At 42.6% G+C, this 17,693-nt stretch overlaps 1 protein-coding gene and 1 long non-coding RNA gene across 3 annotated transcripts in view; both read left to right on the top strand.

Annotated features, from left to right (window-relative positions):
* LOC125893012 (uncharacterized) overlaps positions 1-17,693 on the top strand; it is a 51,654-nt gene that overhangs the window by 7,519 nt on the left and 26,442 nt on the right. The gene's annotated exons all lie outside the window — the stretch shown is intronic.
* siglec15l (sialic acid binding Ig-like lectin 15, like) lies at positions 727-9,568 on the top strand. Of its 2 annotated transcripts, XM_049583407.1 has the most exons (8): positions 727-793; positions 2,789-3,160; positions 3,290-3,649; positions 5,557-5,598; positions 6,347-6,445; positions 8,535-8,585; positions 8,790-8,829; positions 8,992-9,568. In XM_049583407.1, exons 1-8 carry the CDS (start codon positions 748-750, stop codon positions 9,014-9,016), a joined length of 1,035 nt encoding a protein of 344 aa, XP_049439364.1. In that variant the 5' UTR covers positions 727-747; the 3' UTR covers positions 9,017-9,568. The 2 variants fall into 2 exon arrangements, with proteins under 2 accessions (XP_049439364.1, XP_049439365.1); XM_049583408.1 differs by lacking the exon at positions 5,557-5,598.

The following is a 17,693-nucleotide window of genomic DNA, read 5'->3' as shown; positions in this document are numbered from 1 at the left end:
TGAAGGCATTGATGCCATTGACTGGTCCTTTCGTTCCCCTGACCTAAATCCAACTGAGCACCTATGGGATGTTATTTATCGGTGCATCTGACATCCAGGTCTGGGAGGAGATCCCCCAGGACACCATCGTCCGGCTCATCAGGAGCCCAGATGTTGTCAGGTCATACAGGCAGGTGGGGGTCGTACACATCCTGTGATTTCAATGTTTACTTTGATTTCAGGTGTCATTTTGAATCCAGCCCTCAGCGTGTTGATGATTTTGGTTTCCACTGAACGAACGCCATTTTGTTCTCAGCAAATTATACAGTGTACACCAGTAAAGATTTTCAACCAGGAGTATTCGTTCATCAACATCTGATGTGTGATTTCAGTGTTCCCTTAATGTTTTTGAGCAGCGTATGTCAGTCAAACAAGTCCCCATGATGCTTGTGTCATTCTGTGTGAATGGTGAGGAGAACATAATCAATAATTCTCATAATTTTTAATGAATGTAACTGAAACATAAAACACACGTATTCAAACATCAAACACAGAAAACCTAATAAGATACACGTAGGATCCAATAAAAGTACGTTGAGCTGATGGTGCAGCCTCGCGCTGTGGCCTCCGAGTGGCCTCTCGTCTGTAACTTCAACAGGAAGTGTTCCGTTTCAAATGACACATCTCACAAGACTTCCTGAATTCACTGTTTTAGCTTGGAGGTTCAGTTTCTCTCATTATCTGAAGTTGTGTGTGAGTGGCCTGAGGATGTGGCAGCAGACCTTCTGGCTTATTCTGTCGGTGATCATCACAGGTAAGATCCCTTCTTCTTTGTTCAGGTTGGACGTTGATGATACAACCTTTACTCATCTGTGTAATGTATTGGCAGAAATGGAATATAATATAATAAGTATGTTTTCTTTAGTTTATAATCACCTGAAAATAAAAATTGTTGTGTTTCTGATGCCTTAGCATGAGTCGTTTATATCGACATAGGGAGCTGGTTCTTGTTTCTGGAGATGTTCACCGTCATGTTTCTACAGTAGCCCAGAACAGACAAACCAGACACTGGCTCTAGTTAGAGACATTCACGTTTTCACATCGGGCATTGTAGTAGAAGCCCGTCTGCGACGAACAGCCTTGTAAAAACACTGATCTGTCACGTGAAACGTCTTCTTTCAGTGTTTTTCCTGGTTTAAATCAGCAGGTGTGTTTGTTTCTGAGAGGAAGAGACCTCTGTGGATCATTCAGCTCCTGAACAATGAACTCTCAAGGAATTCTTATCAGGAGAAGTTTCAGCTGGTTGTAATCTGCAATCCTCTTTACTTGATGCTAATTAATGACCCTAAATCTAACACAGAACCTTTAAATCAAGTTAAACAGTAGGTCAGTATAACGAAGAGGATTTTAAAGATTCATGCTACTTCTAAGGGCGTTTTCACACTTGGTCCTTTTCAGCCCTGTAAACAGACTCAAAACAGTGACTCCGCATTTTTTGAGCATATGTGAAGAGAACTCAGACATTGCATCGGACAGGATGTAGGTGTTTCTATGACTTCCTGTACAGACTGAAGGCTGCTGGAAACTGTCCGACCTGACAGAAGCTTTTTGCCACCACCTCCTGCTGCAGCCGCCTGCTCTCGTCTACTTTCCAGACGAGGCGCAGTTCATCTCCAACGGAAAAAAAAAAATCTCCAATGAGCCTATTATTTTGAAAGATTTCTTTGACCGGATGTTGACATTTAGCCTACAGTTCTATCTATCTATCTATCTATCTATCTATCTATCTATCTATCTATCTATCTATCACTGAATTGTTGTCATAGTCTCTTTCCTTTAATAAAACTCAAGTTATTTACAGTAAACCTGTTAGAATGCACCAGAATGCAGGAAATGGCATCTATTTCTTTAAATAATCTATTTCTTCATGATATGATCGTATTGTCATCTGCAGCATCTTTTTTTTAAAAAAAAATATTCAGGCAGAGATAAAAAACAAAACAAAACAAAAGCAAAACTTTTATTTCAGTGTGTTGAAACTTATATCTAGATGAGAAAAGCAGTCTACGTCGGACGCGTCCTTTGAAGACTGCATCAGCCAAACCAAGTCTGGTGTGTGGAGGAGTTTCTGGTTGCACCACCAGTTGTTCTCGCCCGACTTGTTGATGTTCCTGTTACCTGGCAACCACCTGCGCTTGACAAGAGAAGATAACTCGCAACGTCGTTAGTCTTTTATCTGAACAAAACCTTTAGGTTTGACGGCCTCTTGTGTTTCATAACATTTTTATCCTTAGCTATTTGAGTGAGTTGAAACCCAGCGTAATCTGCCGCCACTGCTGCCGGTGGTGTGTCAGACGCCATAATAAAAACAACCCAATCGTCACCGGTTCGCAGTGCATCTTGGGATAGGCTGGGCCATGAAGGATCATTCTAAGAAAGAAGGCTGCATTTCTTGGTTGCATTTGAAGGAGCCTTCGAAATGGGACGGCCTTGGTCGCGCCAATGTGACACAATTGGCTGCTGCCCTGAATTGAGGCACGGCTACAGTGACTCTGACTGTTGGGGCGCGTTACATCTCAAATGAGAGCATGCATGTATATGTACAACAAAGGCACAAGAACAGCTTTCAGGTTACTTTGGGTGCCCTTGATGGGTGTTTTTGGTGAATTTTACAGGAACGGTAGGAGGTTGGTCCAAGACATTATTTAGTTCTGTTATAGATCTGTAAAATGGACCCAGGCCATCGCTCTTTGGTATCATCATCAGGGAACCAAAACCAAACCAACTCATCCTGTTATAATCTCTTCAGGGTCTCTTTCAGTCTCTGGGGACATGACGGTTTCTCCGGTGGTCTTCGTCCCCAGAGGAGAAGACGCCATCCTCAGCTGCTCCTTCACTCATTCCAGACAACAGGACTACTCAGGGAAGATCACTGTCAAATGGCTCGCGAGAGAATCAAACGCTCCTCCGTTCATTATCTGTGCAGTTAAGAATGACTCCACAGAAGGACTCTGCTCGGTTCCTGAGTTAAAACATTCCCTGCTGGGAGATCCTCGACGGGGGGAGCTGTCCCTCCTCATCAGGAGGGTCCATCTGAGTGATAATGGGACGTACTTCTGCAGGGTGGAGCTGGACGGTTGGAGGAATTCCTTTCAAAAGGGGACACAGCTTTATGTGACAGGTGAGGTCTGATGGTTTCAGAGCTTCTGGATCACCTCTGGTCTGCGACACTTTCCACAGCCTGCATCATTTAAAGAGAGAGAAATAATACTTTTGGTCTCAGCTTCTGTCCATTATATCTTCTTCACAGTTAAACCCCAGATCCTGAACCTCTCTGTGGCGGAGTCACACTCGGGCTCAGACAGCGCCTCCCGCAGGCTGCGCTGTGAGGTGGAGGGCCACCCACTGCCCACCGTCACCTGGCTGTCAGCCTCCAGGGGCCTGTTGAAGGACCAGGTCCAGACCTCTGCGGTCAGCCCGTACCAGCTGGTCAGCACCGTGCCGTACCTGGAGGAGGATGTGTTCACCTGCAGGGTGGAGAACATGGTGGGTGGAGCAGAGCGGAGGTATCCAGCCAGTTATACTCTGATGATAACAGCTCTGACTGTGTGTGGCCTCGTCGTGCTGCTGCTGCTGTGTGCAGGATTCATCGTCCGCAGGAGGAACAGAGGTGAGCTGTTACAATCTCAGAGATCTTAGTTTTGTCCTCTTTGGCAGCAGCTGCGATTTTAAGACTGTGAGTCCATACACGTGCTGACTTGGCGTAACTTGTTGATCTGTTTGATTTGATGTACTGTAATTTTTCAGAAAAAAAGTCTCATGGAAATGTATAGAAATATGCTTGACTTATTATGACAACTTGTTCAACCATTTTGCATGTAAAGACTTATGCGATGAACTAATGCCTAAATGTTGTAGGGGGTGAGACTGTTCAACAGAGACCCATTAATAATACCCATAATACATTTTGATCAACATGACATAAGCAATTGATAATGCAGGAAACAGCAGAGAATTGTACATACTCATTTGCATGGATGTACCAAAGCATCTGCAAATTGTTCAAAGAAATGAGAAACTGCTTTTTTGACACAATGATGTGAAGATTGAACAAGTAGTTTTGAGAATTTCAATTCTGATCTGAGAAATGTACCAAAGCGACTGAGAAAAACTGTAACGGCGTCTCCAGAGCTGAAGTATTGTGAGGCTTCACCTCGAGGGCTCGATGATCAAATTATGTTCGTCTTTCGTATCAGTAAAAGTTGAATCACACCGTGACAAACGACTGTTAGTGTTTTTTTTGTTTGCGGAGCCATTTTAATGACAGTGCTCGCCTCTCCACATCCAGATGTTCCAGCAACGCAAGTTTAACCCTGACACTGTACTGCAAGAGCACCATCGCTGCCTCCTGGGCTCAGCTCCGCCCAACGTGACTGTGATTGGTTTAAAGAAACAAACAAGCCGGAGCTTTTCTTTCCGCCATAGCTGAAAGATAATCAGTGATTCCAGATCTTTCTCTGGCACTGACACTCCGGCTGTCCGGCTGCGTGAGACCAACACAGCATCGACAGAATGTGTATGTTGATGTTTGTTTTGTTTGACAGCAGATTATTGATTGCTTAATACTGCAGTGGCTCTTATCTTCTTCTTCACTGGTGTAGACAACCGACCAGGTCTCACTCCGAAGTTGTTGAATACCGGCGTTTGGTCAGAACCGTCGTTTTTAGCGAGTCATCACTGCATCTTCCAGAGGCTTTTTAGGTACCAGACTTGGGTGTATTTAGCCACCCGTCACTGTGTCTTCACCAGAGATAGTGATGGGAAAAGCAGTTATTTTTTTACAGAGACACCATCACTGCATTAGCAACTAGGTCTCACTCAGAAGTTGTTGAATACTGGCATTTGGTCAGTGACTCGTCGCGTCAGACACCGACGAAAAAAGCCATCGTCCAGGCTACAGTGAGGCTAAAAACAGTCCATGGAAAGTCCATGACCAAACGTGGACATGTGACGAGGTCACAGTGAGGATGAGCTGGCATTAGTGACCCGTCACTCTTTCCAGCAATGTGTTTTGTAGCAACCCATTGCTCTTTTCCCGGCAGGTGTAGTAGGCTACCACGAAAAGCGGTTGTACTCTACTGGGATTGTGGCTCTATGTGACGAGGGCGGGGTGAGAACGTGTTGGGAAAACTTGTATTTCATGTCAGTCTTCACTTAGATGAATAAAGGAATAAATTGATGAGCCTCAGTTGTCTTTACTTAAATGTTACTTTATTACAAAACAAGTCTGATGTCAGAGAAGATCCTGGTGCAGTATGGACATGGACACAGACAAACCAAAACTTAGAGTCACATTATATTCAGTCAGCTTTATACAGTCTGTCCCCTGTCATCAAGAGTCACCAGGGTGGAGGCAAAACGTAGTGTAAGCGTCAGTCCAGACTATTTACCATCAAGGTCTTTGTCTAAACCTCCACACACCCTGCACCTCCTCATATACAGCATGCAGAGTCTCTAATAAATGTCTAATAAATGTTTCTATCACAGTCATCAAATTATTTTTCCCTTTACCTGCAGCTCGTGTCGAGTCGCCTCCTGTTTATGAAAACACGACTGCAGGTAAGTGAAGTCAACCTGCTTCAGTCAGAACAGTGAAACTTTCACAGCCTCAAACCTTTAAAACGAGGAACAGGTGCTTTCGTTTTTCCTTTCACTACCTCCTCCGACACAGTGGGAGAATCTGACAAACCACTGTGTATATTCCACCATCCAAACCTAAGCATTTTATATATTTCTTCTACAAAACACAATCAGAATGTTTCGGTCACATTAAAAGACTTGTTTGAAACTAAACTTTTCTATGGAAGCTGAGCACAGCTGTGCCTGCACCCATGTTTCATAATGCTGCCACCTCGAGATCACAAGTTAATTATTTTGTTATCTTGAAAAAACATCCTCTTTCTCCTGATATGATCAACCTGTTATCACTAGATAACACCAGATTTTTTTTCAGGCATTACACAGCTTTTTACAGGTTATCTGTCGGGTACCCAACCCTGGCAATCACCTGAGCGGTGTATTTCCATCACTGCTGATTGGAGCCGGAGCCGATGAATACTCATGACCACGAGGACGCGTCTCAAGCCCGTTGTAGACGGGAGGTTCCAGACGTAAAAACAGATTCAGTACGGTTGTTCTCAGCTTGCGTACTTTCTCTCCAATCTCATACAAACTTCAGAAATGTCACATTATTCTGAAAAGACCAGATTCATCGTGTCTTCATTTCTTCAACAACACAAACAAACAAACAAACAAACAAACGGTTAACACTGGCTCTTGTGTCTGTTTTCTCATGTTTTATCTGAAGTGGAGAATCATCACCTGCACGAGTCCGACTGTCCTGTTGAGGGCGACGTTGAGCTTCAGCTGGTTTACTCTGCTGTCAGTATGACCCACTCCACTTCCTGTGAGTCCTGCTAACACAGATATTTAATATGTGAGGAGGAAGTTATTAAAGTGACTCCTGAACCGAAGAGTATTTTGAGAGATCCTCCATCCTACAGATTTATCTTTGCTGACTGAAGTTTTGAAATGTTCTGTTGGTTTCGTTATCGTCACTGAAATGAGTTTGAGAAAGATTTTACTGTCTTTTATGAACATGCTTCCTGTTGGGCAGTTATTTAAAGTTTAACTGAAAACAACTGCAGTGGATCTGGATGTCCGTGCAGAACACACCACTCTCAAAATGATGGAGGAACCTCACACAAACGTTGTTCTTATGCAATCATTTGAAGATTCTTAAATTCAAGAATAAAATTCTGGTCATAGTTGATACTATCTGATCTGAACTCTTTCCACAGAACATGTTTTCACATGTTACAGCAATAAAAGGGGAACTGCCCATTGTTCCGACCATATTAAACTCATTGTTCCGAAGTCCCGTTGTTCTGAAATCATCATGATGCCCTGTGGTTAAGGTCTGGTTAGGTTTAGGCACAAAAACCACTTGGTTAGGGTCAGGAAAAGATCATGGTGTGGGTTAAAATGAAAAAGAAAGTGATAAACACATAAGCTGTGAGCCTGCTTCGCCTCAAGCCGGTCGCGGCACACCATACACCCGCCACGAGCCGTTCAGCACTGCGGACAGTCGGACTAATGGGATGTCGAACCAATGACATGGACCCAGTAAAAGTGCAGAACGTCGTTAACATGAATGATGACTGTGATGGTCCAGTGTCAAGGTTCTGGTTCTGTGCATGCAACCAAATCACCAAGATAAATGTTGGCATTGCATGTTTCTGTAAACCTTTATGTACGTTTCAATAACGCTAGGGTTAATGTGTAATGTACCTGATCTTCAGGGCACAGTCGCTGCCTAAGACACAGCGATGTCTCGCAAAAAAACAACTGCTTTTCGTGCCAAGATCCCAGCTGAAAACAAAAAGCAACAGGTCACTGATAAACATCCACGTTTGGGGATAAAAAGCAGCTGGAGACACAGCAATGAGTCACAAACAAAAAAAACGATTGTGTTGTTTGTTGGTGTCGAACAGTGGTCTGCAGCTTGGCAGGCACTTTGCATTCTGTTATGACAGATCAGCTTAGGAGCCAAAATGCAAACACAACCAGGAAACTGTGTTAAAGGCAGTTTATTGTAGTTTGAAGAGGTGGAGCTGAAGGCTTGAATGAAATGATGGTGCTGAGCAGGGAATAATGAAGCAGAGCAGGCACATTGGCTGAAGGCGGAGGCAGAGGACGAGAATGAGGCTGGACGTGGCTGCTTATGGTTGAGGCTGGTGTGGTGAACCTGAGGCACAGAGCAGAGTGTGAACTCATGTCCCAAAAAGTACAATAAGACAAAGTGTCAAAAAACTGCAGAGGAGACTGAACAACAGAGTCTGGATGTCTGAGCCGATTTTTATACAGCAGTGTTTTGATTGCAGATGAGGTTCAGGTGTGCAGGTTCAGCAGCTGCTGGCACTCAGGAGGGTCGGCAGGAGGAGGGAACCAGGAGGCAAACACAGAGACCTACTGCAGACAAACATGAGACACAAGGGAGAGGCAAAGCTGAAACCCTAACACATGCAGTAGGTGTCACGCCATCAGCCATCCCCTCCATGTCCTGATGACAAAGTCAGCTTATATATGTCACTTTAGAAACACTGATATGATGCTGCAAAATACAAATGTGAAGTATTCATGGTTTGCAAAAACGTACAATGTCAGCATGCAGTGTAAATCACATGCGTCCTCACAGGACAGGTAAACATGACTGAGCTGCCGGGCTGAAGCAAATTCAAACTATATTAAACTTTATTTTTTCTGCGTCAACAAAACATGAGTCATGGTTTGCTGCTGTGAACACGTTCAAGTCTCATGTGTGAGCTGACGGGAGAAGAAGCAACATCAGGTCTCGTTTTTGGACGTCCTCAGGTTTTGTCCTTCAGCCTCCTCCCTCCCGGAGAACAGATGACACTCATTTGAATTGCAAAGTGAAATAAATAATCTACACAAAGCAGCTGCTTCATTCTAATAAGAGTTTTTTTTCTTTGCAGCTCAACATAAGAGTTTGAGAAGCTCCTCACAGCAGCAGCAGCAGGAGCCAGGTGAGTTCAGTCATACTCTCCTAGCAAAGATGGTGCACAGTGAATTGGCCGAATTGAATGATGAATTGTTTAATCATAAATCTTCAGAGTATTTTCAAGGTGAAAATAATCATTTGCTAAATAACAAGTTTCAGCCTCATCATAAATCACTTTAATTCATTCACAAGCGTCTGCTTGCTAACACGATGCTGCTTGTTATTTCAGGTGTCGTCTACTCTCCTGTGAACATTCAGTCGAGAGTGAGGTGTGAAAAATATATTTATTTTGAATGTATTTATGTCTTTACTGCGGTACTGTAGGTGTGGGGCATAAAGACCTGCTTTTATGTTGTGCAGACCTGAGACGAAGATGTTGATGCATCACCTGTGTGTGTGTGTGTGTGTGTGTGTTTTTCTTCTTGTACAAGATGTGAGGGAAATTCTCGTCTCTGAGGAAGTGACAGACTCAGTGTGAGGAATCAAGTCTCTTAAATGAATGCAGCATGGAGAGAAGACCCAGGTGTTCTCTGCCAACCTTCAGAGTGTACAGACTTTTATACCAGACTGAAAGTCTGACCCCAGTTTGCACCCACAAGCTGCACTCGTAAAGGAGATTACCCGCCATAAAACAGGTTTACCAACACAGGAAACTTTCCTAAACGAAAGGACATGACTCCAAGAAAGGAAATCAGCCCCCAATACAGACTCCTGGATGATTGCCACATGAGACTGTTTGCAGATATTCATTTGTGGAGTATGTGGATTCTTGTATAAAAACATTCAGTCTTGTTTGTGTTGTAATCCTGTGCCTTCCCCAAATTAAATGGGAAAATGAAATTAAAAAGTTGTATTATCATATTATACTGACCTTAAGCAGAAACAGCTGCTTTATAATTATGTATCCTTTGTTCTTTATTTCTCAGGAACAACAAAGAAAGGCCCGTCTCTGATGCTGTTCTATGATGTTTAAATGAAAAAGTATTGATAAGGCCAGCTGTTTAATTTGTTTGACAGCTGATTCATTGGTAAAAACAGGAGGAACGGTGCTTTATGGTTTAAAATGTGTGTTGAATGGCAGTTAAAGATAAAGGTGTTATTTCAGTCAGGACCACTTCAGTCAAAGAAAACTTTATTTCCATATGTAGTATTATATTTGGTGGTATGACTCTGTTCTTGGGCCTCTCTGCCCTTCCACGCGCCTACAAGGAAAGCCTAAAGTCTAGTTCAGACCAAAGATCCATGACGAGACAAGTTGAAACAGACAGCTACTGTCAATGCTCCGTTCTGTGACATTGTAAAAAGCTGCCAGTTGACAGGAAGTGACCACCATGAGATGGCGTATCATCTCTAGTCAACGACTCTCTGTGCTTCTGATCTGTAACGTTGACAGGAAGTGACCACTATGAGACGGCGTGTCATCTCTACTCAACGACTCTCTGTGCTTCTGATCTGTAACGTTGACAGGAAGTGACCACCATGAGACGGCGTATCATCTCTAGTCAACAACTCTCTGTGCCTCTGATCTGTAACGTTGACAGGAAGTGACCGCCATGAGACGGTGTATCATCTCTAGTCATCTCTAGTCTTTATGATGTCATATCTGCAAGTTTTCTGTAATATTGTACATGTTATATTTTAAAAGTTTTGTTTCTCATGGTGGGAACAGGTCTTTATAGTTGCTACCAGCTCACACAGTCTGTCCAGCTGCTGTGTGTCTTCATGTCGTCCAGCAGGGGGAGCCACAGGTCGACTGAACCGTAGTGCTCACAGTCTTTACTCTTGTTCTGGCTCTGTTGTTCCTGGTTTGGGCCTCTTTGTTCATTCATTCATTTATTCATCTTCTAACCGCTTCATCCTCTTGAGGGTTGCGGGGGGGCTGGAGCCTATCCCAGCTGACACTGGGTGAGAGGCAGGGTTCACCCTGGACAGGTCACCAGACTATCACAGGGCTGACACATAGAGACAGACAACCATTCACACTCACATTCACACCTACGGACAATTTAGAGTCACCAATTAACCTGCATGTCTTTGGACTGTGGGAGGAAGCTGGAGCACCTGGAGGAAACCCACGCTGACACAGGGAGAACATGCAAACTCCACACAGAAGGGCTCCCACGCCCGGGATCGAACCGGCAACCCTCTTGCTGTGAGGCGAGAGTGCTAACCACCACACCACCATGCTGCCCCCTCTTTGTTCAATGAAAGGAAATTTTAATGCAAACAATGATATTTACATGGATGGATGACTGACAAGGCCGACCAGGCTGAGGCAGTGGGGCCCCGGGGGTCAGCGGGCCCCCTGAGCCTGAGCCTGAGCCTATTATCAACATTTGTCATTAGAAGGTCAAAAAGTCACTGAGAGGTGAGTGAGACGTGTCGCTCCTGTTAGTGGAAATAAAAGATCTGGGGCCTCATTTATAAAAGAGTGCTTAGGATTCATACTAAAAGTTGACGTGCGCCCAAAAGCTGAAAATGGCGTGCGCCAAAAAATAATCTAATTTATAAAACTGTGCGCACGCACACTTGCACGCAATGTTCTCTTTATAAATCACAGACCTCCTGGAGTTGTGCGCACCCAGATCCGCCTCATATTCCGCCCTCTACACGCCCTAGTTCAACCATAAATGGTCATGCAAATCACCTCATGAATGTGATCTGCATATAAATAAGCCGGCACGCGAGTGTTGTGTGAGTCACAGCGACAGGTGTGAGAAACGAACCAAAACACAGAATTTCTCCGAGGCTGAGCTCGAGACCCTTTAACGGGAGGTGGAGGACTGAAGAAAGGTTTTATTTGGTGGCCACAGCAGCGGGATCACTAATAAAAGAAAGCAAAAAAAAGTGGCAACACATCAACGCTGCTGATGCTGTCAGCTGTGTCTGAGGGACTGCACGGACAGTGACAGAGAAAAAAAAAAGTGGTCTGATCTAAAGATAGACCAAATATTTCTCCTTCTTTACCAACATGAAGTTAATGTGTTGCTTTTAAATTTGAGGATGTTTGACATTGATGTGCAACATAAAGAACCACATTTATTAAAGGTGGAGGCAAAAAGGAGGATGTGCCGGTGCCATCTTGCGCAATTACGCACAAGGGTCACCGCAGTATTTATATGTTTATGGCAATTAGTCTGATCAGACACCCAGCCTGAATTACAGCATGAACCAGTGGTATCCCTGTCCCAAAATACAACGTGTATCTTACAATTCAAAGATGAAAGTGTAATAAGCGAACACGTTTCTTCATGCCGGTTTTGTCATGAACAGCACATGTCTAAGTAGGGCTGATGAAATGAGTGTAACGGTTGTGCTTAATGGCTGTATTTCGAGACATGATAAATGCACTGGAAATATTTAGCTAAATAAATAAATATATTCCATGCAGTCGCGCCGTCCTCTCCCCCTCCTGCGCTCACAGAGTGGACAATGAGACGTTAGAGGCAGTGCGGATAAATACATATTTAGAAAGAATTTCAATTCAGGATTTCAGTTGGATTTTACAATGTTTTAATGAAACAATTATCACTCACTCCAAGCGCAAAATAAGGCTGCTGGATTTAACTTCAGTGATAACGTGGATCTAAGGTGGATATAGCGTGACATTAAATTTGTGTGAGACATCAATAAAAATCTGACTACACTTCTCCACCTCGCCGTCTGCGTCGCCACTTCCCAGTGTCTCCAAAATGTGCGCACACATGACTCAGAGTTTGCTCACAGGTGCGCACATTCTCCCGCCAAGTTTATTTTTATAAATCACGACCTTTGCGTGGTAAGTGGTGTACGCCACTTTCAAGCCCCGTTTTGTGCGTAAGCAAGCTTTATAAATGAGGCCCCTGGAAACTTGTTAGATAACAGTGTGGTTATTTGTGGTGAAGCACTTAATTACAGGAAGTACGAGGGAGGAGGACGAGAGGGAATAAGGCGGTGACAGCTTTGTGTTTCAGAGGGACATAAACACATAAATAGATAATTATTGAGTCGCTGGATTTTTATTTTAACTTGTAAGAAACTCAACCAGACTAAACTGAATGACTTTTTGAGACAGGGAATTTCTAGGACTGAGATGTGGTCGAGTAGTTCACACTTTGACAGCTGGTGTTTTTTATTTGTACTCAAAGCAAACAGTTTAATTATTAGTCTTAGTATTAGGTATATCACATATGGGGGTAATGTTCATGTGTCCATATACTTCTGGCCATGCAGTGTGTATTGAGCACAGCGAGGGATGTTTATGAACACAGAATTAGAAAATAATACATATTCAAATTTTGGTTTTAAGGTCAAATATCAAGGTCACATCAAACATGGCAACATGTGAGTGTTTGCCTGACAGGCTGAACTCAGGGCACAGTTCGGTTACGCTCTGTTTTTTTGAAGTTTTAATCAGCCAATCAGATCAGTTAGAGAAGAAAACCCCAAAGCCTCTGTGGTTTGGTGAGAGTGGCCGCCTGTGGTGCAGCTGAGGCTTTCACTGCAGCTCCGTCACCTACATCTGACTTCAACCTGGTAACAGCAGAGACGTAAGAAGTGCTCACATCAGTTACTGCAGTAAATATACCACACTGAGAAAATACTCCACTACAAATAAAAGTATTGTCTGTAAGTATTATCGGCAACACGTAGTTTAAGTATTCAAAGTGAAAGTGTGTGTGTTGCATTAAACTGTTTGATGCTGTCAGTGTTTTTCTATCTGAATATTCCTGCTGCATTAAAGAAAGAGAGAAAGAGTAGATCTGATGTCAGCCCCTTTTTAGATTAGGACAATTTTCTCGACACATGAAGGAACACTCAGAATCCCTCAGTTTATCACAAACATTTGGCACCAACACATCTGGAGATACGTGGTTTTCATAGGGCAGAAAGGGGATGAATACCTGTCATCTGTCAGACAAATGCAGTGCAGTAACAAATACAATATTAACCTCTGAGATGTGGAAGAGTAAAATTATGAAGTATAATAAAATGGAAATACTCCAGGAAAAAGCAAATACTTTGGATCTGTACTGAAGTACTTGAGTAAAAGTACCACAGAGACACAGTTGATTTGATCTCTTCACTTTAATCTGACAATTTGGTCTCATCTTCAGGTTTCAGTTCAGAAGCTGCTGCAGGTTTCAGCTTCACTTCCTGCTGCTCAATGTGTGACAGTGTGTGTTGTGTGTTTATCTGCTGGTGTGTGTTTAACCACTTTGTGGCCACAGGATGTGGTCGGAGGTGAGAAGCGCCCCTCGCTGCATCTCCATGGTGACAAATAAAGCTGCTAAAAAAATGACTTGCTTTAGTAGAAAACAAGTGTGTTTCACATCTGTGCTGCTCCTCGAGTGTTTGTAACCTTCTGCTGCAGCTTCTAAATAACTCACTATATTCTGAGATAAGTTTTACTGTTGATTAAATCTGAGCACTTTTTTATTTTATCAGAAATAGAAAGATAACGTTACTGACTCCTGGTTGTATGACTCCGCCCACCAGTCCGTCCTGTGGTTGTATGACTCCGCCCACCGGTCCAGTGTCTCTGACAGTCTCCATCCATGTCAGTGAAAACATGGATGCTTCACACACAGAAGATCTATACAACCAGCACAGTTTCAAGATTAGAGTCACCAATTCAGTATCTGACCAAATGTCTCCCCTTCTGTTCCTGAGATATGACGTTAAAACATGATGATGTCACAGTCAAGCTGACCTTTGACCTTTTGACCTTCATTATTTTATCCTGTTAGACATTTGTGTCAAGTTATGTCATAATTACATATTTGTTATTGAATGATGGCCAGAAACATGTTTTGTGAGGTCAAAATGACCTTTGACCACCAAATGCTAATCAGATTATTCTGGACGTTTGTGCCAAATCTTAAGAAATTCCCTCAAGATGCTCTTGGGATGTTGCTCAATGAGAATGAGAGAGATGGAAGGTAACAGTGACCTTTGACCACAAAGTTCTAATCAATTCATCGTTGATTCTAAGTGAACGTTTGTGCCAAATCTTAAGAAATTCCCTCAAGGTGTTTTTCAGATATGGCATTTACAAGACAGGTCACAGTGACCTTTGGCCTATGACCACCAAAATCTAATCAGTTCATTGTTAAGTTCAAGTAGATGTTTGTGCCAAATTTTAAGAAATTCCCTCAAGATGTCCTTTAGATATTGCATTCACAAAAATGAGGCATGTAAGGTCACAGTGACCTTGATCTTTGACCACCAAAATCAAGCAAGTTCATTGTTGATTTCAAGTGAACTTTTCTGCCAAATTTGAAGAATTTTCCTCAAGGTGTTTATGAGCTATCACTTTCGCAAGAATGAGACTGAAGCCGTCACAGTGACCTTTGACCTTCAACTATTAAATTCCAATCAGTTTATTCTTGGATGTTTGTGTCAAATTTGAGAAAACTCTCTCAAGGTCTTAGGTACTGTGTACAATAATAAGATAGATGCAAGTTCATGGTGACCTTGACCTTTAACGACATAGTTCAAAACAACTTATTGTTGATTCCATGTGAACTTTTGTGCCAAATTTGGAAAAAAAAAAAAAATCCCTCAAGGCGTTCATGAGATATCACATTCACAAAAATGAGACAGGCAAGGTCACAGTGACCTTGAGCTTTGAACACCAAAATCTAATCAATTCATTGTTAATTCCAAGTAGATGTTTGGGCCAAATTATGAGAAATTCCCTCAAGATGTCCTTTAGATATCGCCTTCACGAGAATGAAACAGACGGAAGGACACAGTGACCTTGACCTTTAACCACCAAGCTCTAATCAGTCCATCTTTGTTTCAAGTGAACATTTGTGCCAAGTTTGAAAAAGCGATATCGCCGTCCTGAGAATGGGACAGGCGGATTTATGGATGTGTGGACGTACGTACAGACGGACGGACGGATGGGTGGACATCCCAAAAACACAGAGCCTCCAGCCGTGGCTCTCAGCAGCACCGGGGCATGAAAACGTTGTTACTATTTATTAGTAACTCAGGTCGTCATGCTGCAGTTACCAGTTTTGTCCTTTTCTGGCTCTCCCAGGCCGCTCTTCCTCCTCCTCCTCCTCCTCCTCTCTGCTGGTACTGAGGCTGCAGGTTAAATTATTCATGAGAGCTCTGAGAGCATTTTAGTCAAAAATTCAGGAGGCTCGTTCTGCTGCTCAGCGCTGAGACTCATTGTGTTTCTGTGTGGCACCAACAGATCATCTCTAAGATTATATCAGTCAGTGTGAAGGAAACACAGATGTGATATCATCCTGTCAAAACTCAGATTCACTTCGAATGAAACGCTGAGCTGGTTTTTAACCTCCATCAGTCAGTGTACAGCCGGTCAGATAAAAGTGACCACTGTGAGGCCGTGCTGAGCTAACATGCTAACATGCTAACATGCTGATGTTTCTCAGGTACTTAACATACAACCATCAGAATAAATATCTGCCAACCACAGATACATTTGTTTGTTATGTTATGTTAGCTTTCAGTGACATGCTGTAAAGTTTAGTTGATTCAAAACACACATTAAACACACATTAAACATGGCTTAATAGAGACAATTTCAAACACCAGTACACAAATCAGCTTCACTATAACTCGCAGCATTCACAGACAAACACTTGTCTTTATCTGGACACATTTTCCCCACAAATACAACATGCTAACGTTATTAGCGCGAGCCTATGGCATTTCACATTGTATAAATTAGCCTAGGAGCTAGTGAACTTTCCTTCTGCTCATGTGAAGCCAGGGTCAACAGCAACATTTAACAAAGGTAACGTTACAAAATTCGGCTCCATTACAACTCACAAGGTTCACTGACAAAACAACTGTCTTAAACTAAACACGATTTCCAAACAAATACAACATGCTAACATTATTAGCACAAGCCTATGGCATTTTACATTGTATAAGTTAGCCTAGCGACTAGCAGAGATTTCCTCTGCTCATATGAAGCCAGGATAAATCACACACAAGACTTAAACTGCTATTTTAGTGGAGGCTTTATTGTCTTCACAATTTATTGTTTCTTATCTGTGAAATTAAAGTAAATTAAAGCTTTGTCTCCACTGAGGGAAATGGTTTCAGCTCACAGAGACAGACAGGAGGTCTGCGTCACTGTGATGTGCAGTTACATTTCTGGGGAGGTGCACGTCTGTGTTGACGTGGAGTCTACGCTGTAGGTACAGTGTCGATTAGACGCAGAGATATAAAGTGTTTTTTTGGGTGAAGTTTTCCTTTAGTGGTAAACTCGGGACAAAATAATATTTTTAAACCTCTGCAAAAGAAAAAAATAGTCATTCTCCTAAACCCCTTAAAATGTGATGATCTCCATGACGATATCCCATAATGAAGCCAACAAGAAAAGGCTGAAACACACTGAATGTGTCAGTTTCACTGTGTGCTGGAACAGTCTGCCCTGTGTTCACTATGCTCACCCTGTGTGCATGTGTGTGTGTGTGCTCAGTGTGTTTTGTGTATGTGTTTTCAGTGTGTGTGTGTGTGTGTGTGCTCAGTGTGTTTTGTGTGTGTGTGTGTGTGTGTGTGTGTGCTCAGTGTGTTTTGTGTATGTGTTTTCAGTGTGTGTGTGTGTGTGTGTGCTCAGTGTGTTTTGTGTATGTGTTTTCAGTGTGTGTGTGTGTGTGTGTGTGTGTGTGTTGAGTGTGCGTGCCGACAGAAACGTCCGGACGGCCGCTCTGTGTTTCAGAACAATCGTGTGTTTGGACTGGAGCTCTAGAAGCTTTCAGACTCAGCACTGCTGCAGTGTTTGCAGACAGAGACCACACCTCCACAGACCTGTCAACGCTCACACACTCCGTCATGATGTCACAGGATGTTCACTTCAAAATAAAGGCACGGACACTCTGAGAAAATAAGAGTTTACATCTGTGCAGCTGTCTTTATCTCTGAATACAGTGTCAAAATAACAGATTAATATAATTTACTTTCATCTCTATCTGATAATGTTGTCACCAGTAGTTAGTGTTTTTATTTATTTTTTGGAAACACGTTAAATACCTATTTTTATGGCCTATGTACATTTGAGCCCTTTTTTCTTAAAGCATATAAATATGAAACAAAGCCTATATATATATATATATATATATATATATGTAATTTTATTGTTTTTTTATTTTCTTCATCTTTTCTTTTA

Source organism: Epinephelus fuscoguttatus, linkage group LG8 (genome assembly GCF_011397635.1).
Source record: "Epinephelus fuscoguttatus linkage group LG8, E.fuscoguttatus.final_Chr_v1".
NCBI lineage: Eukaryota > Metazoa > Chordata > Actinopteri > Perciformes > Serranidae > Epinephelus > Epinephelus fuscoguttatus.
Note: the sequence above shows the minus strand (reverse complement) of the source record. Positions and strands in the feature narration are given on the sequence as shown.